At 38.7% G+C, this 24944-nt stretch overlaps 1 protein-coding gene across 5 annotated transcripts in view; it reads right to left on the bottom strand.

Annotated features, from left to right (window-relative positions):
• Window positions 1-206: 206 nt before the first annotated feature.
• Window positions 207-24944, bottom strand: part of LOC115368995 (LIM/homeobox protein LMX-1.2-like) — a 47015-nt gene continuing 22277 nt past the window's right edge. For 3 of the 5 annotated variants that reach the window (XM_030065479.1, XM_030065482.1, XM_030065483.1), the window contains exons 3-8: window positions 7030-7262; window positions 5731-5909; window positions 5293-5370; window positions 4328-4394; window positions 844-1011; window positions 207-364 (exon numbers count right to left, since the gene is read on the bottom strand). In XM_030065479.1, coding sequence (XP_029921339.1) covers window positions 207-364; window positions 844-1011; window positions 4328-4394; window positions 5293-5370; window positions 5731-5909; window positions 7030-7262 — 883 coding nt within the window. Of the gene's footprint in view, window positions 365-843; window positions 1012-2784; window positions 2805-4317; window positions 4395-5292; window positions 5371-5730; window positions 5910-7029; window positions 7263-24944 lie in introns of all 5 variants that reach the window. The other 2 variants (XM_030065481.1, XM_030065480.1) reach the window with 2 other exon arrangements.

Below are 24944 nucleotides of genomic sequence, written 5' to 3'. Positions count from 1 at the left end.
CAGGCTACTTTCTCATGGCTAGTGGAGGTCTGTCAGGTTAATTTGGGCAATTTGCTCTTGAATGGCAGTCCTTTTCCCAGGTGTCTGATCATTTCCCTGCAGGGCACAGCTTCAGTCTGTGTGTTTCATAGCTGTACAGTTGTGTGCTTGCTGTTATTGGTCCAAAGTGGCACAATGGAATGGGAGTGGACAGGGGTGGCAGGCTTTCAGGAGGCAAAATAGGAGCTCTGCATGGAGTAGAGGCGGTCAATGGGGTTACCGACCCGAACCTGCAAGGATCCCTCATCTGCAGTGGTCATGAAGCAGTCACTCATACTTGTCAGGGACGTGTCGCTGTCAATGTCGTGGAAAATCGAGTCGTTACCTATCAAGAGCAGAGAAGCCGTGCAAAGAAGTGTCAAATACAACTTGTGTAAGGCTACATGAACTGGTTGAATCAGGGGATAGCACTTACAGCAGCATTCCCTGCAACAAATGAGGAAGAACAATTACCCAGTAACAAAATAAAATTGCACCGTAATAACTTGGTTGTAATAAGATAAAAATGAGCTTGTCCCTGCTAGCAGGAAGCATATGGCATGTTTTGTTTCTAATTGCATCCCGAGTATTACCACCTAAAACAAAATTCTACTTCCACTTTGAAAGCTCCAATAGATATGACGTTAATTAGGGTTCTGTTCAATTTAGGCTAAACAGAGCTGGAAAGATGCTGCTAAACCTTCATGGAGCAGAACCTTTATTAATGTCAGTAGTAACACCTGAGTTTGCCTGTTATTTCAAACCAAAATGGCTGCTGTGGAAAAGGTCTATCGTTGTCCATACTGTGTCGAGTATGACACTCACCGTAAGGGTTCATGTGGTCACCAGGCATCTGTGGTGGGGTGAGGCCCTGCTGGCAGGGGTCTGTGCTGTAGCCGTTCAGCTCCATGGCCACCAGCTGCTGCTGCTGAGGAGGAGGTAGAGGCCCTGAGTAGACGCTTAGCAGGCCCTCCATGTGACCTGATATAACCTCTGCAACAGGAATTAGTGGGTATCAAGTTAGTGAGAGCATCCTGCTTTTTCATCATACTTCCAAGGACATGCCTAATTTACACATTTAAAGGAGCATACTAGTGATTCTGCATGTTTAGCGTAATATCTACAAGAAATATATACTTCAAGTTTCTGTTAATATTTTCCCAAAGCAAGCAGTCATATTTTAGAACTCCAACATCATTTTTCCTATTTTTTCTTCTTACTTTTTACTTCAAACTTTCTTCACACCAGTATTACATCACCGTAACAAAATTATCCACATTAGTTTTCCTAAAAGCAGCAGCACTGTTGTGTTGAAGACTTGAAATTGGGTGGAGTGAAACGTCCTCACTGCCCAGAAAATAGTCCCTGGGGAAATGTTTGCATGCTGACCAGGGGCAAAAGTACCAGAGCACTGAGGAATCTTGCTTAACAACATGGCATTACAGAGTTAAATCTAATTTGTCTCCTAAACAGCAGTGAGCAAGCACTTACTTACTAGCATTAGATCAACCCTTATTCTAAAAGTAGACCTAATTTTATTTACCCTGAATTGCTAATCTTCCCCCCTTAAAGAAATGAGGACCAGCCACAATGACCTCACTTGAAATACTGATCCCACTCTAAACAAACTGGTTCTCATAAGGATAGAAGTGAAATAACACACACACACACACACACACACACACACACACACACACACACACGCAAAAGTTAACTGATTGATTTTCCCAGTCCTGAAATGAAAAGACTGTGCTCAGTGATAATCAAATATATGTGGTTTTCCCATTTTACTTTTATGTACACACAGCATCACTATTTCTCACCTCATCCTAACATCAGTTTGAAACAACCCACATTTGCAGCTGTACCCGGCTCATTTTGTAAACAGCAGTTTCCACTATAATAAAGCCTGCTGATATGCCAATATTGACATGCTGGAGCTTCCAGAACAAACAGAACCAGTGCTTGCCAGAGCATTGAGTCACTTATCTATGCCGTCTGTTCATGTTCGCTGTGAGCCCATGGTGGCACTTTATAGCACCACCTTTAGAAACATTGATATTTGCGTGGAGAAACATCACTCCAGATTTAAAATGTGGGATTCACACAAAGCCTAAAAACTAGTATGTTTCCCTTCTGACACATAATACACTGTTGCTCATAACCACTGCGATATTAGCCTGATATGGAGGCCCAACGCCCCTATGACCTCTGTCCCGCCGGCAGTGCACCGAAACCAAGACTACAGACCAGCCAGCTTAATAATGCAAGGTCGCCAAGATGTTTAAACTTGAGCAATCATCACTCTTTAAATTGATAAATAATAGATTCCAACTGGACTATCTCCAACAGCAGCTGCTATCAAAGCAGCAGCCGATGTTTATCAGACAACACGGACCTCCAACGAGGTCGTGCAATCCCGATCCCGGTGTTAAAACTTTGCTCAGCAGAGAGGCCAAACCTGCAGCATCAGACAAGCCAGACCCACTTCAGCAGTTTTTTTTTTTTTTTTTTTTTTTTTTTATAAGACAGGGACTCAATAGCCTATCTAAGTTCTGTGTTTTTTATTTTATTTTTATTCTTCTTTAATTTATATCAGAAATGATTGTGCTATATGGTATGCTGTCAAAGTACCTGTTTACAGACTGTCATAGATTGATTTACAATCACGTGTTCATATTTGCTCTGTCCAGTGAAGAGCCAAGAGGGTTAAAGCACCTCAGTTGGTTTGATAATGTTAAGGATTAGGCTGAGGAAAGATAAAACCCCTCAGGTTCACACCAGGACTAATAAACCAAGGAATTAATGTAACACTTTTAAATGCTTGTCTTGAATCAAATGTTTTGTATGAGATGTACACAAAACCATGAATGATGGTGCAAAATACTCTTATATTTCAGGTTATGATGAGGTAAAAGAGTTCTCCAGAGCGTCATTTCTAAGTTCTGTTATTTTGAGAATTGAGTGGCTTTCATCATTATTTACCACATCATAACAAGGAGGGGTGTCATCCTGCCTTTTAAACATATAAAAATGTTAAATACAAACTTTTTTAGTAGATGTTTTAGAATACATATAACAGATTTTTTTGTGTTGGTATGTGCTTACTTCACACAGCGTAATAATCATACAATTTAATGATTATTAAGGTCTTGTTTAATTCAGGTTGTGTTGGATATATCCAAAACTCTAAAAATTCTGCCTAGGTAACTCCATTTGGCTGATTTTTGAAGGCAGCATAGATGTATCCTCTGTGGGTTAACATATCCCACAATCCTGTAATCCTGTGTAACCACTGGTCAATGGCAACTGTCAAACCAAAATAAATATACAAATTTTAATACTATCAAACGACTAACTTCTGTGAAAACACAGTGCAGGAGTTTGCATACAAATATAAACCATTCTTGAGTATTTTTACTTTTATAGAGAGAGTCAGTTCAGTCATACAAATATAAACCATTCTTGAGTATTTCTACTTTTATAGAGAGAGTCAGTTCAGTCACTAAATACTTGGGTTTAACCTTGGGCACCAATTTAAGTAATTTTCCCAGAATTGGCTAATCACATTACAGGTTTCAGTGATGATCAATAAGCTGCGGTATGTTGATGATTCCTCATTAAATTACATTACTCTGCCTTGGAAGGTTGTCCAAAACCAGCTTTGCTCAGAAATACGGTCATAGAAAAACATTGCCTGCTGAGGACTAATTGGACAAGGGCCATGGTTTTGGACACAGTCACTGTTGTTGTGAGCTGTGTGCTGAATAAACAGGAGTGCAGCGGCCAGGCCCAAGTAGACACCAGCCTGGGAGCTTTTGTTCTCATGACCGAGACAGATTTACACACAGCAGCCTCCTTCACTCACACTATGGTAATACAAGAGGCATCCAGCTGACTTTACTATAATAAATGGATGGCAAATGATTGAACAGTTATGTTTTTGCTGTATTCTCAACAACAGGGTTCTTTTCTCCATGTAGCATTGTGGAAAATCACTATTCATATGAGAAAAATATTTCATGCAGGTTTGGGAAGGAAGAAAAGGAACCAGTAAGCTCCTATTTTCAAGACCAGCTCATTACCACCACACTAAGGGAAAAATACCATAGCCAAATCACAATAGTACTTGATATGATATGATATTGATATGATATCAATAAAAATAACACAAATATAAATAAAAACAACATAAATGTAGTCATTCACAGAAGTGTATGTGTGTGTGCTTGTGTTTTTCTGTCTCTCTCACATCCAAATACAAGCACACACACACGCACACACACACACACAAAACACAAATCCTTACCTTGGCCTAGCCTTTGGGCATTATGTTGCTCCTGCTGTTGCTGTTGTCTCCGGGCTAACTTCTTCATCTGTAAACAAATTAACACACTGAAGCTGAGGGGCAAGTGTATTTACTGGTGTGTGTGTGTGTGTGTGTGTGTGTGTGTGTGTGTGTGTTGGAGCACTCATTGCAGTGGAGTGGTGAGGGCATGCTTTCCGGCTACAGTATACTCTTCTAGTGGTGACAATTGGCTAAGCATTCATTTATAAAGCCGTTATGCAAGAGATGACATTTTGACCTTCTCTAAATGATATTCAGAATGAAAAGAAAAACTGCCATACAGTATGAAATAATTTTATACTACCAGCCCACAAAAGGAGAGAAGGATAATGAAGTAATAGTCAGAATTTTAGCTTCAGGGAAGTACTTGGTCTTTGTTTTCAGCAGCATCACAGTTCCCAATCTTGTCTTACTACTGACTTACAGAACCAGGAGCACATTAAGGTGAAAACATTGTTCTGTTAGGATGTTATCATATACCAAGATGATAACTGATATTCAAACTGCCAAAATGCTCTGTAAGTTAATTTTCATGTTGTAGTGGAATGAATGGAAGCCAATGACTGGATAAAAGGTAAGAAAAATTATGCTGGAGTTCTAAAATACGACTGCTTGCTTTGGGAAAAAAATAGTAGAAAAGTGAAATAGATACATTTTGTAGATATAATGCTACATGCAAACATACAAAGTCACTGGTATAATTAGCAGCCCTAAAAATTGGCAAGTGGCTGAGTTGGTTGATTCAAGCTCTAATATATTAGTCTCCATCGCGGTTGCTTCCTCTTCCTTTTGGCTGGCTAAAACATTTCAAAAGACCACAATACAGGTGTCATACCATTGCCATGACCAGTGGGAGCCATGCTTTTCTCCTTGTTTACTGTATATATTCAATAAGAGATGTGCTGGTTTTGCACTGGCTTACTGACCTTGGCCCTCTGGTTCTGGAACCAGACCTGGACCACACGTACGCTGAGACCGGTCTCGGCTGCCAGTGTTTCTCTCACCTGGAAATCACAGCACATTCACACTCTTCAGCCCAGTTCACACAGGCCTATTATACAGGACAGCATGTACAGTCTTGCAGGAATAACCTCACAAACACGTAGAGGATAGTGAAATTCACAGAGATCACTGGTGCCCAGGATAACTTGTCTCCAAGATATTGTGTAGAGTCACTCAAAATACATTAAGACTTCACCCAATAGATTTCTTTACTGCCTTTGATATTTATGGCAGATCCTTATGGGGCATTCAAAGGAGCAAAATGAGAGATAGTTTGACTCCACAATAAATTAGGTCACTAGAAACTGTTGCAATACAAAAAATGTGACTGCCCAGCATGTTGTCGCCTGTAATTATCTCACCTTTCTGCACGGTTTGGAGGAGACCTCAAAGGAGGCCTTGAAGGCTCTCCTCTGCTGGGTGGTGAGGATGGTGCGTGGCCGCTTGGCACGCCGAGGATCTTTCCCGTCGTTGTTCCCCTTCCCCTGAGCTCCAGAGCACCTCGCTGGCTTCACATCCATGTCCTCATCCTCACTCTTCCCTGCAGCAAACCAAGAGGAAACAAAAACACTGCTCATTTATTTTATTTCCTAAAATAGCCCTTTCTTTTTATTAGACAATTTATTATTCTTTGACATACCAAAAATAAACAAATGTCAATTAAAATACATAGAAAGTCAATGCATCTATCTTCTTTTAATGTAATTCCCACTTATTAACTTTTAACAATTATTCTTTGTTCACACTATCACTGAAACTGAAACAGCCTACTGTGTGTATTAAGTTAATTGTGGCACAGAATTTGATTAACATTAAACCTCTTACCCACACATCTGCAAAAAATATTGTTTAAAGGGGCACATTGCATTTGAGTAGACACAGAAGTAGATGAACCAAAGAATCAAATAAATTAAAAGAACTGATTCATCACTTTCAGACAAGTAAATTAAAATAATTGCTCTTCCTGCTATAACTTTAATGTAGCAAATTATGGGCGTCACTAAGGCACTAATCTTAACACTATTACATTTCCCATAACACCAGTTCTTAAAGCTATGTCTCCTCATAAACATGAAGGATACATTACAACCACAGTGCAGCTCCTTCAGAATACAAGTTGGATTTATACAGCAACATGTAGCTCCAGCCAACTTCAGCTCTAATCAACTAGAGATAATTAACATTAACGCCTCGATCAGGTTTCAAAGTGGGCTCTGGGGATTCTCAGAGATGCACGGGGTCCTCAGCAAAATGTGGAATAATTTAATTTCACTAAAAATTATTAGAATGCAGAAAATGTTTGACTTTAACATGTTCTTCTTTCTTTGAAACCTGAGCAAATTCTCTCATTTCCCTCAAAAACATAGGAAAAAAGGCAAAACAATTTACCTTTGCTTATTAACCTAATGATTACAACCGCTCTGCATCCGAGTTACAAAGCCCATGAGTGCAATGCTACTTTTTCACAAACCTGGAAGTGGGAGTGTCTGAATTATGCTGTGAATCTAATGAGAATGTGAACACAGTATCCGACCCTCTGTGTATATTGGTGATTAGTTAAAATGAAGTGCTGAAAAAGTCGTTTCAAACCATTTTATGATATCAAGGCTCTTCAAGGCGCTCCTGATTTTAAAAGGGTCTTGGTGAGGACACAGCCCTACCTGAGTCGGAGCTGTCAGGGCTGACTGTGCTCAGGAGGTCCTGCTCCCTCTTGTAGTCACTCTTGCACAGCAGCTGACCCTCTTTCAGGACAAACTCGTCGCCTTTGCACAGCTGACGCTCACAGGCGCAGCAGCAGAAGCAGCCGAGGTGGTAAAAATTCTCCAGAGCTCGCATCACTAGGTCGGTGGGCGCAATCTTGTCGAGGCAGCCGCTGCACTTGATGGCAAACAACCTGTAGAGACAAAGCAGGATGAGCTATTAACAAACTCCTGCAGCATGGAAAGGCCACGAGTGGTGACAGACTAGTGAGCAAATGCATTTACAATCAATCAATCCAACAATATAGAGCCTAAATTAAAAATAGATTTATGAAATACCACAGAAATGAACCAATAAATAGAGCAATTATTTATAGATTATAATTATACATAAGCAACAGAACTGGTAACTTTATTTTAAAAACTGAAATAAATTGCCGGATGCATAAATACAATTAACATTTTTTTTAAGGAAATTAAATCATGGATTCCTTTTTCATTCATTCAAACCTTTATTTAATGCTGGAAACACACCAAGAACTATCAGTGGTGCAGATACTCAAAGGAAAATAAATTGCATAAAATCAAGAAGGAAAAGAAACAATGTCAGAAATTATATATATAAGATATGTGATCATTTTTTCAATTTGCCTTTTTTGCCTTTTACCTTTGGCTAAAGACAAAGGGTGTCTCCATAATCATTATGAAGCAATTCATTGATTGATATTGAATCAAAATCAAAAAGACAATTAATAAAATGAATAAATCCATAAGAATCAATAAATATTTCAATTAAAAGGCCAAAATAAATAGCTGAATTTGTAAATCAGTGTGTTAATACAGTTTTTCAAACTGTTCACTGAAAAACTTCATGTAACTAAAAAAGATTCAGAAATTTGAATTTAGAAATTTATTAGATGTGAATTTTTTTCTAAAGAGGAAATTACATGTGAAAAACAGCAGGGGTTTGTTAGCCAGGTAATTGCTAGTAGTGTCAAAATGTAATATAAACTAGATATCAAAATCTATTTTAGCATTTGAAAACAGAGCCAGTCTGGGTTATTTAACATTTCAAGAGAAACTGTGTGAGTCTGTGTATCACAATACCAAGAACATTAATAAATTATAAGATGTTAAGTGAATATCTACAAAGTCAATCAGTCGGCAGTCTTGTTGCCAAAAACATGTGATAAGCAGATGTGTCCATGCTAAAGGCATAACCAACTGTTAAGCAATTATTTTTAACCTTTTCAAACCCTTTCAACTTTTCTCCCGGTATTTTAAAAGCTTTTTGATGTTATAACATCAGAAAAGGCCCGCTTATGGAAAGAAAAGCCACTTTTTTCCAACCGCTCTGCAACCACCTAACAAGCCAATATGAGCACTACAAAGACAAAGTGGTTGTTATTCAAAAGAAAAAGAGTTCAGCCTAAAATGGGTGCAAAGATTCAGAGGCGGAAACATTTCTGGACCAAGATGTTGTGAATGTGGTCTGCTTTGACACATTTAAGTCTCTCTCTCTCTCTCTCTCTCCCTCTCTCTCTCTCTCTCTCTCTCTCTCTCTCTCTCTCTATCTCTCTCTCTCTCTCTCACTCTCTCTCTCTCTCTCTCTTTCTCTCTCTCCCTCTCTCTCTCTCTCTCTCTATCTCTCTGTTTCCACAAGTCTGGGACAGCACAAAGGTCACCACAAAAAAAAAAAAAAAAAAAAAAAAAAAAAAACATAATAGTGATGAAAGTAGGGAGTTGTAGTACCCCTACTAACCCTAAGATAAAAGTGATAGGTAACCAAATGGAAGGTCACCATTTCTTCTGCAATCTAGAGGACTCTTGGAAAATCTTGGAGGGGAAAATGAAAAAAAAAAAAAAAAAGCACCAATGAGCAAAGCATCTCACCCTTAACTGCTCCAGTGACGGTCCTTTGTGATCAGAGGTAGATAAATGTGTGGCGAAATGTGTGATTATGTCAACTATATGACTATGAAAAAGGAGATAAACAGGCACCTGAATAATACTGCAAAGGTATTTTGCACCCTGATATTGTGAGTGGCTTTACCAGTGTTAAATGTTAAGAGCTGACTGTTTTAAATGCAAACTGTATCAGACTACATCAACATCCTGTAGCATCACTCTGGGTTAAGTCAGAGGACTGTCTACAAAGTGCAAAATGCAGCAGCAAGGCTCCTGACTCACTCTAAAAAACGACACCACATTACCCCCATCCTCTCCTCTCTTCACTTGGTTCGGTTTTAGGATAAAATTTAAGATTTTATTGATTTGATTTTTGGTTCTTCATGGTTTAGCTCCCTCCTGTATTTCAGACTTGTTGACTCCATCTGAGTGACAGTGCAGAGCCTGAGATCCTCAGGCAGGGCCCTTCTGCTCATTCCTAAGTGTCGACCCATCACCAACAGGGCCGGGCCTTCGCTGTCAGGGGCCCCTGCCTGTTGAACGCCCTGCCTGAGGACCTCTGGCTGACAGATTCAGCATCTTATGTCTCTTAAAAACCTTTTAAAACAGCTTTTGATTAATTTATTTTGCTTTATTTGCTTTGCTACCCTTTTCTATTACTTTTTTAGCATTGTTTTTTTAATCTTGTTTTGTAACTATTCATTTTTGCACATTGTAGTTATTAATCCATCAGTTTATTTCAGTTATTTTATCCATTTTTACTTGTGTCTGTTGTTACCCATTGCACAAATACTTTGTGGCTTTGATTAGAAAAGTGCTATAAATAAATACAAAGTTTGTAATCTATTATTATTATCATCATCATTATCATCATCATCATTCTATATTAAATGACAAATGCCATAAAAACAATTTCATTACCAGTGAAAATCCTATATTAATACAGTCCCATGAACTGGCACCTAATTATAGAGTTAAGTACTTCTCTGCATCGTACTGAGGGTATGATGCAAATAACCTCCATAGGTTTGCAAAATATGCATGTAAGTAGATTATGCTAAGTGCAAGAACAAAAAAATACCAGATAAAAACTATGTGTCTTTAATGAACAACCAAACTGCTCAGGAAGCAAAATCCCCGGCTTATAAAGTGCTGCTGCACAGAAAGAGAGATATTTTGTCATCATGCTTTAAAATACAAAAACAGGGCAGTCATTTGGCTGGAAGGAACACACTGGAAGCAGGAGTAAATTTGACAATGGAATACATGTTTGTAGCTCAGTCCCCCATCCCATCCCATCCCACCCCCCCATCAACCCCTTTAATCTCAGAAAAATAAATACAGAGCAGTGCTGGTGTGTATTTACTCCGCAGCAATCACAGTGTTTACAGTGAAATGCAATGAAAAACTAAATGAATGAAAATAAATAAATGAAAAATTCCACTCAGCTGGGAGGCTGGGTCACCTCAGTCAAGTGCACAATCAGACGACAGGTGCAGACAGTTCGGTCTGAGCCGTGGAGCCGAGCAGCTGCGTAATGAACATGTCGGGAGATATTCTTGTATTCAAACCCAATGTGAGGGATCAAACATTGTGTTCAATTGAATTGAATTTGTAGACACACAGATTAGTCACTGCCCTAATCCTATATTGCATTTGAATTCATCTGAACGTCACCTATAGACAGCCATCAGTCCTGTAACTTCTAAATGTATTACTGCTCTTTTCTAACAAACCCAAATGGCGGCAGGAGGATCAGCCTCAGATGAGGGGAGACAGGCCAACAGTGTTGAGGTGATTAGATGCTGAAATGGCTAAAAATGAATGAATAAATAAATAAATAATAACAATTATAACAATAAAGCTAAAATAATTGTATTTCTGGTTTTCTGTAAGGCAAAGCTGAGGCTGTTATTGGTAAAATAGTCATCTCTCAAAAGATTATCATTGGTCAGAAAGTCTCAAAAGGTGCATTACACTGATAAGAGGGTCTATGTCACAGATAGGGATTTATCTAAAATGCATCAGCATCTCCTCAGTCAGTCAGAATCAAGTGTTTACCAAGGCTATGTGTGATGAATGGAAATGGATGATGTTTTGAGTGATTTTTGTCACGTCATGTTTCCTGTTGGAGGAAGCCAGTTTGGAGGGATGTGCCACAAAGGTGTCGCTAGGCTGTTCATGGTGTTCTGAGTAGTTGCCTAGGTGTTGCTAAGTGGTTGCTATGGTGTTCCATGTGGTTGGGAAGGTGTTGCTAAGTGGTTGGTATTGAGTTCTAGGTGGCTGCTATTGTGTTGTGAGTGGTTGCTAGGGTGTTGCTAGGTGGTTGCTATGCTATTGTGTGTAGTGCATGGTAGGTAGGGTGTTGCTATAGGCAGTTGCTGTGGTGTTCTGGGGGGGTTGCCTTTGTTTTCTTTCTTCTTTCTCAGAGTAATTAATATCAAAACATCCTCATAAGTTATCTGGCCAAACACACTTCTAAACTTGAATTAATGGCCTTACCATCAGAATACAAGCATGTGTAATGTTATGCTGTGGATATTTTGGAACAAGTCAAGTTACAGCCCTCTTTAAAAATGATTTTAAATGAAGCATTTGGGAAAATAAAATTCTGGCTAGCTCCACCCAGCTAAAAATCCCCCAGGTGCTGCGTTGCCTCATTCAGAAAGGAGAGGCGAAGCTGAAATGCATGCATTTCAATCGCAATTACACAGTGATGTTTTGTTGTTGGTGTATAGAGAGGGTGTTGTGTGGATTAGGGCCATAGTTGTTGTATGATGACTTTACACTGAAGAGAGGCAGGGCAACCAGCAAATGAAGCCAAGACTCTGATTCAACAAGGGCCACAGTCACAGCCAACACTAATCTATAGACACATTCTTTTCCCCAACAGTTTAAAACAAAGGAAAGAAAAGGCCCAAGTCAGAGCGGGAAGATAAAAAAAAACTGGGGAAGGTCAAAAGAAAGAGAAGATAAAGAGGGGACAACAGAGAGAGAGAGAGGGAGAGAGAGAGAGAGAGAGAGAGAGAGAGAGAGAGAGAGAGAGAGAGAGCAGGGTCCCATAGCCCTGAGGAAAAATAAATATGTGTGGGGATTAAGAATGAGGGGAAAAGGGGCTTTATGTACTCAAGAGATCCTGTCTTTTCTTTAACTCCTCAGCCATGAGCCGCCCGGTAGATTAGGACGTTTTTTGGAGACTGGTCCTACATTCACTCTGCTGTGGGACAGTAGGTGACTAGCATTATCTAAAAAGTGAGAAAATGACAAGTTGTAGGAGCTCTGACTCTAAATGGAAAGTAATCTTAAATGATGTGTGGCTTAGTATGTTTTTTTTTATGTAAGAGATTAAAAATAATTTGCACAAACGATAATAACATAACATGACAAGACATCAGTCTGTGGAGAGTACACCTCCACACACACTGCGGCTCCCTAGTGGTCTGCGAGGGTATTGCAAGTGGACGATTCACCTCATATCTTAATCAAGGTCCACCTCATATTTGTGTAGCATCATAAATATGCCTGTAGTATCATAAATGTGATACTACAGGCCGCCATGCATGGAATAATTTAACTAAATGGCTCTAAATTAGAATCTCAATTTTTCAAGATGGAGAAAACACATCACATCTCCTGTGAGTCTTGTGAGTTGATGTAGGGCCCCAAACATTTTTGACATTTTCAAGTGGAGAGTGAGTGTGAAGACCCTGTGTTTATGAATGGGTTTGTGAATGAATGAATGAATGAATGAATGAATGAATGAATGAATGCAGAATATGTCACTCCTAAGTAACATATTCTGTAGTGACAGCTACAGATATAATTTACTTGTAATTTTCTAAAATAGTTTTTAATTTCTTTTTCTTTGCTTTGCTTTGTTTTTAATTTTGTGGAATGTCTTTTTTTTTTCTTTCTTTTCTAATTTTCTGGTAATGTTCTTGTAATTCTTGACCTTTTTTTTTTTTTTTTAATAATGTTCCAGTAATTGTTTGCTAATTTGCTAATCAGCTTTCTCTCCATGTTTCATCATTTATATTTAACACAGAAGAAAAATGATAAAAGGATCCCTCATGCATTTTCTTCATTCTAACATTTTTTTTTTTTTTTTTTTTTTTTTGGTGAAATTATTTTAGTCATGGCTGGGGCTTCCCTGGACCCCTCTTTGAGAGCCGCTGGGAGGAAGGGATGGCAGGAGGAGGAAGGAGGTGGAGGTAGAGCAGGTACATCAGGGCTCAGTGTTTAGACAGCTGCACTCCTCCTCCTCTCTGAGTGTGCTGCCCCACTCTTTTTTCAACAGCTCTTTCTTTCTCCTGTCCACCTCCCCGTGTCTCTCTCACTTTCCCTGTCGTTCAACCTCTGTCTCTCTCTCTCCGTGTCTATTCAGAAACTGACGTTTACACAGGGCCAATGGACAAAGGCTGACAGAGAGAGAGAGAGAGAGAGAGAGAGAGAGGGACTTGAATGGGGACAGAGCCCAGTCAATCAGTGGTTTTACAGATATCATGGGTTATGCAGTGCTGTATAGTACATATTTGAAAATATATATTTATTATTCATATAGAAGATAATGTAATATTGTATGTTGCATGTTTTCACACCAAATAATTCAATACTGATGTTTGTCGGCCTCTGAAAGTCTACATCTTATAAAGAGAGAGAGAGAGGGAGAGAGAGAGAGAACGGAGGTATAATGTAGTCATTGTACGGAGGTATAATGTAGTCATTTGAGAAAGAAAAATCTGCTCTGCTTTCCTGAATTAATTGCACAATTATCTAATTAATTGTTAATTATCACATTAATTCAGAAAATCAGGGCAACATTTTTAGTTCCTCAGTGATGCATTACGCTTCCCAAATCCTAAGTCAAAAATATGTAGCAGTTTTGAAAATGGTTCCCTAAATTAATATATGTATTGCATAAGGAATAAAATAAAATATGCACTATAATGCCCCACCCACAGACATGAGTGATGTTCAAATGGAAAAAAGAAAAATAGATGTGTTTTGTAATAAATTTGTCTCTGATTCAGTAATGCTTTGGTTAAAATATTGAACCATCTGGTAAATACAGCTGTATTCCATGCTAAAATCCTTTAACCTTAATCCTATATTTATTCATTTATTTAGTTTAAAATGTTATTTCTTTAGATAATTTTCTCTATTTTTTCAAATTTTGTGTAATTTTCAGTTTTTTGTGTAATCTGAAATATAGAATTATAGTAATTATGAATATAGTTTTCTTTTAATTACTTCACGATTTAATTTACTTTTATTGATTTTCCTCTAATTGCCTGGTCTCTTTTTTAACAATTGTATGGTGGTATTATGGTAATCTTATCATTTTCTTCCCCCTCTTCATCTTCTACTACTCTTTCTTCTTCTTCTTCATATAATTTTTGGTGGGTAATTTTGTGGTATTTTCTTTAAAAGAAAGCAGGTGAATTGGTTGAGGTCTCAGAGGCTGAATGTGAATTGTCACTGGGAGAAGGAGAGCAGGATGACCTGATCTGTAATTTATGGTAACCTTCTTGTAGTTTCGAATAAAGATTTTTTTTTTTTTTTTTTTTTTTGCAATTACTTTACCTTTTTGTCAAAGTTTTTGTTTTGTCTAATTTTCTTCTTTTCTTTTTAGGTAAATTTCCTGTATCTGAATTTTGTGTCATTTTTAAAATTGTATTATTTATGTATCATTTCTGTTCATTTATTTATTTAAAGTGAGATTTATCTGGTCATTTCAGTGACTATGACTTTTTATGGTAATTTTCTCACAGTTGGTCTAATAGTTTTCTCTCATAGTTTTCTGTCAATTTTTTAAAACAATTTTTGGGGATAATCGTTCTTTCTAATTTTCTAGTCATTTTCATAGGGTTTTTTTTTTTATTAGTATTAATTGTTTACTTCAGGTAAATGTCCTGTATCTGAATATTGTGTCTTTTTTAAAAAATGTTATTATTTATGTATTCTTTACGTAATTATTTATTTAATGTTCTTGTTTCTCATAATTCTCATAATTTTCAACAATTTTTGGGGTTAATTGTGTAAATTTTGGAGAGCAAGTGATTCAAATGATTTTGTCCAGATTTCAAAGGTTTATGTATTTATTTAGTTTTTAATAGACACTCCAGTCGTGTGCCATCAGGAGCCTCATTCAAGGAGGTTTCGTTGAAGCCAAACACGGCACCGGTCAATTCTAGAAATGTATTTCTTCTTTCTCTGTGGCTGGAGGTAATAATCAGCAGGCGTGGTGTACGGCGCTCTTGACTGCACCTAGCTGGAGGTCAGTTCTCTGAAGCTCAGGGGGATTACAAACACAAAGCAAAAACTGCAGTAAGATCAGGGCTTTTGATCACATGGATATTTTCATAAATGCAAACCCTCTGACTCAGACGGAGACCCTGTGAGTGAGAACAAACAGCAGTGAGCTCTGAGGCGGGGGGGTGACAGGCAAACTCCATCCCGGCCCGATGTGACGTTTTCCCCCTCATTCTGCATATCTGCCCTGCTTTTAGTGTTAAATGCAACAGCGTTTACATGCCTCTGCCATTTTAAAGATATTTTAATCCTAGTTTTTCAGCCTGATTCAGTCCAAATGGAACGCAGATTCTGAGATGTGCAAATAAAGGAACGTGTAAAGAAGGAAGAGACAACAAGAGACAATATTTGATATATGGGACTGTACATTTCAAACTAGCATGTGACTAACATTAGTGTTTTGTTAATGTTAGCTAATGGCAAAGGCAGATGTGTTGACATTAGTTATTGACACAACTAATGCACACACTGGACACAAAAAACACCAGTCTGCATTATATAAAGTGTGTTTTGTCGTATTGATGAATCTTGTCCTATCCATGTGTTCAAACAGCAGAGCTATAGTGGTTTATAGTGGGATTTTCCACACCCGTCCCATTGACTTCACTATTAGTGGCACCAAAGTCTGACACAAGTGCAAATTATTCCTTGCAGTAAATGCAATCTGTAATTGTGAATGAGAAGGCGACATTCATGTTTTATGAGGTCAGCATTTCATATTAATCCACGCATATGGGAAAATCACAAGGGCTGAGCCACCTCCCTGATTTCCGTGTTTCCATCCAAAATAAATGTTGCAAGCAGTAGCTCCTGTTCTCTGTGGACTCGTGTTTTGGCCCTTATATCATTCACAACCCATTCAAGCCAACAGTGGAATGAATGGAAACCAACGGCTGGATAAAAGGTAGAAAAAAATTATGTTGGAGTTCTAAGACACGACTGCTTGCTTTGGGAAAATATTAGCAGAAACATTAAGTTTGTGCATTTTGGAGATATTAGGCTAAACATGCAGAAGCACTGGTATTATCCTTTAAACAAACTCCCTCTGCGGTGCACCTAAAGCAAACACCATTTTTGAGTCAAATGTTTGTTAAATCCCTCACTGTTTGCAGGGCCTGTGTTCACTGCAGAGGTTGCTTCGCTGCCTGTTTGGTACGAGGCAAAGCAGCACCTCGAGTGAAAAAGTCCTACAGTGATCGGCAACATGGTGGCCAACAAGAAAACAGGAAGATGTCAAAAATTTCCGACTGCCCCTTAAACAGCTGCATCAGTAAACCCCAGGTGGCACTGAGAGGCTCCTCAGGATGGAACGCACACAGCGCACTACTTTTAAGAGAAAGTTCAGGATTTCACCACTTTGTGATTCAGGCCACTTTGATGGATTTTACATGTTTCATGTAACCCTTGGGACTCTAATTTCCCCTTAAACTGCCTCTTAAGTAGCTTCAGAGTGATAAAACCATGTGTTTCCATACTGTACGACAGTGTCACATCCATATTGTGTATCTGCTGGTTGCAGCCTCAGTGAAGCTCCATCACACTTATACTGAGTGAAATATTCAAAAGGATTTATGGGTGCAGCATTACACAAAATAGAAATTATCTAGGTGTCCTGTGCATCATTTTATACACATTTTCCTGGAATTCAGCAGCACATATTTGGGTTCTTCAGGAACTTCATTATCTCCACTAAAATTTACAGTAAAGTTCTGTGGGTTTGGAAAAAACTCAGCCAAACAGCAATGACAAACCCAGCCATGGGAGTTTAATCTGTGAGTCGGTCAAGGCGCTTGTTCCAGACTCAGCTCATTTCAGCAAGGAGCTGGCACCCCACAGCTCTCTGGCGGTGCCTCCTTGACCCCCTGGCCCTACGCCCTGTGGCTCCACACTGCTCCTTAACAAGCCTCTGAAAGAGACACAGGATTAATGAGGATAAGAATGGCGGAGAGAGGATGAAAGGGTAAAAGCAGCCTGTGTGTGTTCCTTCACCGCTCTGTTGTTTGTTTTCCCTCCTTAGGGAGCTGGATGACCTCAAGACAGAGGCTGGGTGGGTGGCGGCTTGTTGGAGTTTTAATTAGCAGGAGCAATCAGAGGATTATTGCGAGGGAGGCTGGGAAAATAAATGCAGGATTCAGGGACAGAGGGGCGTTCTGTTTGCTCAGCCAAAGCTCAAGAAGTCAGACGAAGGCCTCAGGATCCTCTGAAGGCTCAATTCAAAAAATTCCTTAGTGAGGAAATACACTCATTTATTGACCTTCTGGAGGTAAACTTTATACTGGGAGAGTGCACTGGGGTGTTGATTAGCAGAGGGCGAAATTAAGCAGAGATAGACGTAAATGAGTTGCTTCAGGTGGAATGGGTACAACAAAAAAGGCAATGCAATATTCATAAAGCATGTTTCATACAGCAAGGTAGATTCAAGAAAAAATTAAAACAGCAATAAAATTAAATGATTGAATTGCAATGCCCTATAAAAAAGGCAGAAAAGATCAATCAAAAGATATAAATATATAGAAAAGATTAAAATAGAGGATTGGATAATATCAAATGAATAATAAAAGATAATAAAAGGCTTTAATAAAAGATAATAAAATTAAAATATAATAATAAAAGGTAAAGTTAAGTCCAGGCCCCACAGATGAATTGGAAAGAGAGAATTAACTTTTATCTGAATATGGAACAAACAGTTTTTCTTTAATTTGTTGTTATTAACGTGTTCCATTGATCTAGTGTTTACGGAAAATGTTGCTAACACGTTTATGTTATTTTACATATATTTACATATATTAAGTTATATCAGTTTTAAGTTAAGTTAAAGTCAGCGTCATGCCGTGCTCAGATGAAAGGACATGAAAGGAGATGCTTTCTAATGTCAAACAACGGAGAGGAAGAAATATTGGGCACCAAACCTCAGAGATGGAATTCTTAAATAAAGGTGAAATTGCATTGTGGGAGGGGGTAGGTTGCCATGGCAGCTGTTGGCTGGTTGCGTGATATTAAATTTTGGCTGTGATGGAGGAGGGTGGACTCCCTGTGTGAGAGGGGGGAATCCTCACATTCTTGTTCTTGACGTAGATGGCTTGAGTGTGTGTGTGTGTGTGTGTGTGTGTGTGTGTGTGTGTGTTCCTATGTCTGCATGGCTGTATGCATTTATGTGTAAGTGTATTTGTGCGCATATACACATGTGAGTATATTCATGCACACATGATAATGTATGACAGAGCTTATGAATATGTAAAAGTTACCGTGACTAGTTTGATGTTGGGCTGCATCAACAAAGATTCATTCTTAAAGCAGATTAAATCGTGTTTTACCACTTACTTCTATTCCATCAGACCTTAAGATTGAAGAAGCATTCAATTTAAAGCTCCCTTAAATTCAAACCTCTGTCAGTTGTGGTATTCAATTTAAAACTGACACTTGCGGAGATTTAACTTTTAACCCTATGAAACTTAGCAAACATTGTGCAGAAAATTACAAAAAAAAAAAAAAAATCATTTTAAACCTTGCACTAAATTTCCTCCACAAAAACAAACCCAGAGCTCATTTATACCAGCAGCTCATTATGACCCACAGCTACATTTCAAAGTTAAGCGACCTCTAGTGGTCATGTAGATAACAACAATGAGCTATGTGATGGGAAGTGAGGGTGTGTGACCAGAGACTGTAGTCTAATTCCAACATAAAGCAAGTCTGGTGTTTGTGTGCGGGTGTTTTGTTTCGTTTGTTTCTGTGTGTTTATTACTGTCACCATGACGACAAAGGTCTTCTAACCTTAACCTCAACCTTACCCTAACCTTAACCAAGTATTTTAAAGTTTACCAAACTGGGATTGTTTTGACACATGCACACCACAGCTTGTTGCATATGTTGCAGATTGTAGGGGGACGCTCATTTAGGAAATGCTCCGGTGGGTCAACAAGCAGCCTGTGTGGCTGTATGAAGGCCTTGTTGAATGCACTCAGTAGTTAATGTCCAGTGTTAGGTGGAGCACAGCGGCTTTAACCAGCAGAGCACACACAGTGGAGCTGGACAGTGCAGTAAACAGGAGAGCGAGGGAGCGGCTGGCTGGGAACTGTTTGCTGCTGGACATTCACCAGGATGAAGTTTGCTGCCAAGTACCATGCAGAGAGAGAAAAAGAGAGCAGGAGAAAGTGGGTAAGGCCAAGAGGCTTGTGAGAATATTAGTGAAGTATCTGGAAGAGGTTTAAGATCCTCTGGTCAAAGGGGAGGAGAGACTCAGAGAGAAAAAAAATTAGAAGGAAAAAGTGGTAAAAGTGTGAATTAGTGGTAAAAACTGGGCAGTTAGGTGGTTCATTCAAGCAATCAAATGTGAGTCAATAACATCATGATGTTATTGACTATAACACACAGCCACAGAAAATGCTTCACCAGAAAGTATAGTTAACTAAAGCTTTAACAACACAAACCAGTGTGACAGGTTGACTTTAGCCAGCTGTTAAAAGTGTCCCATAGCTCCTCACTTCTTGTCCAGTTTGTTCTCTGACGCTGAGTGACAAGGAGTCTAATCGTTAATCTGATGACATTTCTTTCTTTAGACTCATATTCCAGCAGCGGAATAATTCAGATAAAATGATGCAGCTCCTCTGATGTTAGAGTTCATAACACACAGCTCTGCACCAATCAGACTGCTTGAACAGAAACACTGGTGGTAGAAAAGCCTTATACTACAACAGGACCACCTATGCAACACATGGCTGTGCTCTCTTCTCCCAGCATCTCTGATTGCACTAATTTTCGATTGGTTATCATGTTTTTGAGGTTTTTTTTTTTTTTTTTTTTTTTTTTTTTTTTTTGGTATTTCTGCTTTATTTGAAAGGCAGGAGAGAGAGAGAGAGAGGGTCTAACAAGGGGTTTGGTGCAGAATTGAACCCAGGCCGCTGTGGGCAGGACTCAGCCTTGATACGTGGGGTGCGCCCCCCACCCCACCACGAGCAAAATTTACAAGAAAATTGACCAGAAAATTAGTTATCAATTTTACAAAAAGCTATCAGGAAAATATTTCTTTTTAAAATGACCAGAAAATTAGTGGATCATTCCTGAAAAATTTGTTTTATACTACACTTACTACTACTACTAATGCTACTACTACTAATAATAGGGAAATAATTTAAATGTATTTACTATAAATAAAATGTAAAAAATTATTATAAAATTAAAAGGAAATTACACAACATTGCCACAAAATTACCATGGAAAAATTGGAAAAAATAACAAAGCAAATAAATAAATAAATAAATAAATAAATAGAAGAAAATTTCCCAAAACCTCCTCCAAAAAGCGTAAAACTTAAATGTCAGAAAAAAGAAATAAAGGGAATGTCCAAATTTTGGGAGGTTTTTTTTTTTTTTTTTTTTTTTTTTTTTTAATTTTGTGGTGGTGGCATTTCCGAATTTCTGATTAACTGGCATACTTCTGATTCCTTCAAAATGCCACGGTGCTCCTTTAAGAAAATGGTTAGTTTTCCAGGAGCAGTTTGGAAGAAAATTTGAGGCTGTACTGCGTCTGAACCCAAAAATGCTTGCCAACATGGCGTAGGATTGTGAAGAACAAACATATTTCACATTATAATGCTGCCAAGTCTTCCTGGCTCATGAAAATTTGACAGCCTGCAACATTTGTAGACTTAGATTTTTGCTCAAGGCAGCGCGACATCAGCCTCAGCACAGAGTCATGTTTCACACAGCATCTGGCCACCACACAGCACCGCTACACAACCACTGAAAACAACAAAACACCACCAGGACAAAACCTAGGGGCCACTACAGAAAATGTAGCACCTTAAATCTAGTTTTGGAAAAAAAAACAAAAAAAACATTGTCATGTCTTTGTAAATATCAAAAATATCACCCAAAGAAAATAACTGAATATATGTTGATTCATTGATTGATTTTTATGTTCATGTCATGCAAACAAAATGCCAAATTCTCAAGACACCAAAAATAGTCTTAAATAATATTATGAGCTCGTAACTGCTCATAATAATACTCAGACATAGCATAATTAATGACTCTCATTTTAAACACTCTAATCAATAATCACTTAAGCTGCTTTGTTCAATAACAGAACAAATATTCTGCCTTCTCTCCCAAACTCGTCTAATAACATCTGCTACAAAAAATGCTTTTCTTCCTGAAAGCACAGCTCAAGTTTTTCATAATCATGCAGCCAAAAGAGATCAGCAGAACAGGAAGATGTTTTATTAAAAAAATACATTCCATACGCACTCGTAAACAAGACAATAAAACACAGAATGAACCTCGTTCTCAGTTTCACCTCGCTCACACAACAAACAGAGCCTGTCCTCCTCTAGAGTGGCAATAAATTTGTCATTTTTGTTAATACCATATATTGACTAACCATTTTTCTTTAGACATATGAAACATTTTTCTCTTTGTCCCCTGAATATCACAGTGTAACCTGTTGTGAAAAACTGATGACGGCAGTTATTTAAAATGATATCAGAGCAGATGCCTGCCTTGTCTAGTCAGGGCTCTTCAACAGCACAGTTATGTCAACAGCACAGTTATGCTTTCAAGTTGTTTCAAGTTGCTTTGTCGTACACTATTATTCCAAGCTGCTTAAAAGAGATAGTTTATATTATTGAGAGAGAGGGAGAGGGAGAGAGAGAGGGAGAGAGAGAGAGAGAGAGAGAGAGAGAGAGAGAAACTCTAATACTCTCGGACTGTAGTTCCTATGACAACAGCCTGAACACTGACAAATAACAATAGAGCCACTCCCCAAAACACACTGCTGTAACTTACTGTGAGTGAGTGTGTGTTGTGTGTGTGTGTGTGTGTGTGTGTGTGTGTGTCTGGCTGGGGACTGATTGGAAAACAACATCCACCAAGAGCTGTCTAGACATTGCGCCACAAAGCCAAAAAAAAAAAAAAAAAAAAAAAAAAAAACGCGCCCCTGAAGCAAACCACAGGAAAGAACAGTTAAAGAATTGCTGGAAGAAGAGCACGAGGAGGAAACTCTTTGTTGAGCTTGCTGCGACATGCTGCGTTTGTGAAAGTGATATTTGTGTTTATCTGAATATGGATTATGCAGCAGCCCCTCCTGGGAGATGTGCCTCGCTGGCCAAGTCATTGTGACTTCCAGGGCTGAGCTCCATGTGCTGTGTGCACGCGTGTGTTTGTGCATATGTGTGCATGTGTGAGCATTACTCACTTTACATACTTTTCATTACATTACATACTATTTTTCATACCTCATCCTTTTTATTACCATTTTGTTTTGCTATATGAAGTTTTGTCCACTTTCTACTGGTCTTAATCTTGCCTCTAGTGCTCCCCCAGTTCAAATTGAGGAGATTTATCACAGCATTTCCTCTGTTCCTGTCTGACTGACTGATTTCATAGTTTCTGGTATTTTGTATATTGTATTTATTGTGTGAAGCGCTTTGTGTTACACTTCTTTGTATTAAAAGTGCTGCACAAATAGTCTCATTGATTTTTTTTAAAAAATTGTTTCATCTGTGTCAGTCTTGAAATCTCCCTCTGTATTGAAAACTGTATGTAATAAACATGAAGAGGTGTAAAAACACCAGGAAAAGCACTGCGTCTGACAATCCTCCTATCACAGTCAGATCATGAAATCAGCCCACAAGAGACAAACATTATCAACAACAAACTGCACTATCATGCTATTTTACGGTTGCACAAGAAGGATGTGCAGCCTAAACACTAATGCAATATAATGTTTGAATGATATGTACATTTTGCTTATGTACGTTTGTTTGATATCACCCTTCACTCAGATACAGCACACTGCTGGAGTGTGTAAAAGAGAATTTGATCAACCTTATTACCATGGATGTAGCCTGATATTCAGACCATTTCATTTGCACTCCATGATTCAGTCTGAAATTGCCACCGTGTTAGATGATTTCTGCAGGTGGAGGGATTTTAAATCCTGCAAACCAATCACAAGGCTACCATGTTTGACTTGGCGAGGTGACTCTAACTGTGGCGAACGCTTCAACCCGGGGTCTGGATTGTTTGATATTTTGAGGCCTCAGAAAAATCACATCACCTCAGAACACTAGGATCACATCAATTTAACCAGAAGGTATTTATCAGTGTGTGTGTGTATGTGTGTGTGTGTGTGTGTGTGTGTGTGTGTGAATGTGCCTTTGTCAATGTGTGGTTTTGCAATGTTTTTAAATCTGAACACATCTGCCATTCATACAAACCGCACACACACACACACACACACACACACACACACACACATACGCATACATGTATAGATGTTTGTATGTGTGTGTGTTTGTGTGTGCATATACATACACTCCTGTCCATTTGTTTTATGTTCTGTCTATGCCCAGTATGTGTGCAGCTCCTGCTGAACAGACAGGGGTCTCATCTCTTTCTGGGACCAGCGGGAGACACAAAAGTAGGAATCACCTGCATTCAGGCTGTAATTTTCCCTCTCTGTGATCTGGCCAGGGCCTGGCACTGACTGTTCTTCTGTCTTTGTATGTCTGGGAGACAAACAGCTGTTTATATAATGCCAAGCATACCGCTTCATGTTGCTGGAGGACAAATGAGGAAAATGAAGAAAGACCTTTGCAGCGGCTGTGATGTGTCAGCAGAGAAAACTGCTTACCACCAACCCGGCATTCAAAAATATAAACATAAACATTCAAAGATCTGAGCATGTTCATGTGTAAAGACGTGCACAGGTATCCATAGAAAAACAAAAGAGCCCTCATAGTAAAATAGGTATGCATACCTAGGAAGGCATAATACACCAGCAAAGCACACGTGGAATACTTGTCACCACATTGCCTTGGACCGCTTGCAGCAACTTCAGCACATCAGTTTTGCTGCACTAAAGCGATGTGGGTTACAAGTGAAACGGTTACAACATTTTGCGCCTAGCACTAATTTTGTCAGCCAGTTTGGGTGGACTGGGATCCAGTTCAAGATGTGTTGGATTGTTTGACGTTAGTGCCATATTTTTAGCTGTTTGACTCCCAGCTGCTACAGTCCACTGTCAAGAGTCAAGACCGCTGCTTTTTGTATTTCAGTCCTTCTTCTTCTTCATCTTTGCATTCTTCTTTTTCTCTGAAGTATTTCTAGAATGTTATCTACATATATGCAACTTGAAATTACTACTAAAGCATAAGTATTGTTACATTACTGATATTTCACTTAAGTAGAATTGTACACTAGAGTATTTCTATAAAAAGTAGTTCATTGAAAATATACTCAGAGTTAAAGTTACTTTTTAGAAGAAAAAAATGTTCTTTGAGACCTTCTCCATGCAATTCTAAAAGTACAAAATTCAAAATGGATTCTTTTAACTGGACATTTGGTAATCAGAAAGCGCACCCACACAGTAAACTCGGTTTGCTCCTCTCATTTCTGATGACTTACTCTTCACTGCAAGGCTCCACAGTTAATTTATGTGAGACCACTATCTGATGCCTATAGAGAGCTTACAATGTTTGTTTTCTGTAGTCAGCACTGAGGACACCAAGGTGTGGACCTTGGTAATTATGTCATATTTAAAAATAAAATCTGAGCTGTATCGCCTACTGTAACCGTATGAATAATCAGGTTTGAAAACGTCTCTTTTCAGTGTCTTGCTGTGCCGTGGGGGCGAGTGAAGGCGCTTATATTTGC

The sequence above is a fragment of the Myripristis murdjan genome, chromosome 12 (genome assembly GCF_902150065.1).
Source record: "Myripristis murdjan chromosome 12, fMyrMur1.1, whole genome shotgun sequence".
Lineage (NCBI taxonomy): Eukaryota > Metazoa > Chordata > Actinopteri > Holocentriformes > Holocentridae > Myripristis > Myripristis murdjan.
Note: the sequence above shows the minus strand (reverse complement) of the source record. Positions and strands in the feature narration are given on the sequence as shown.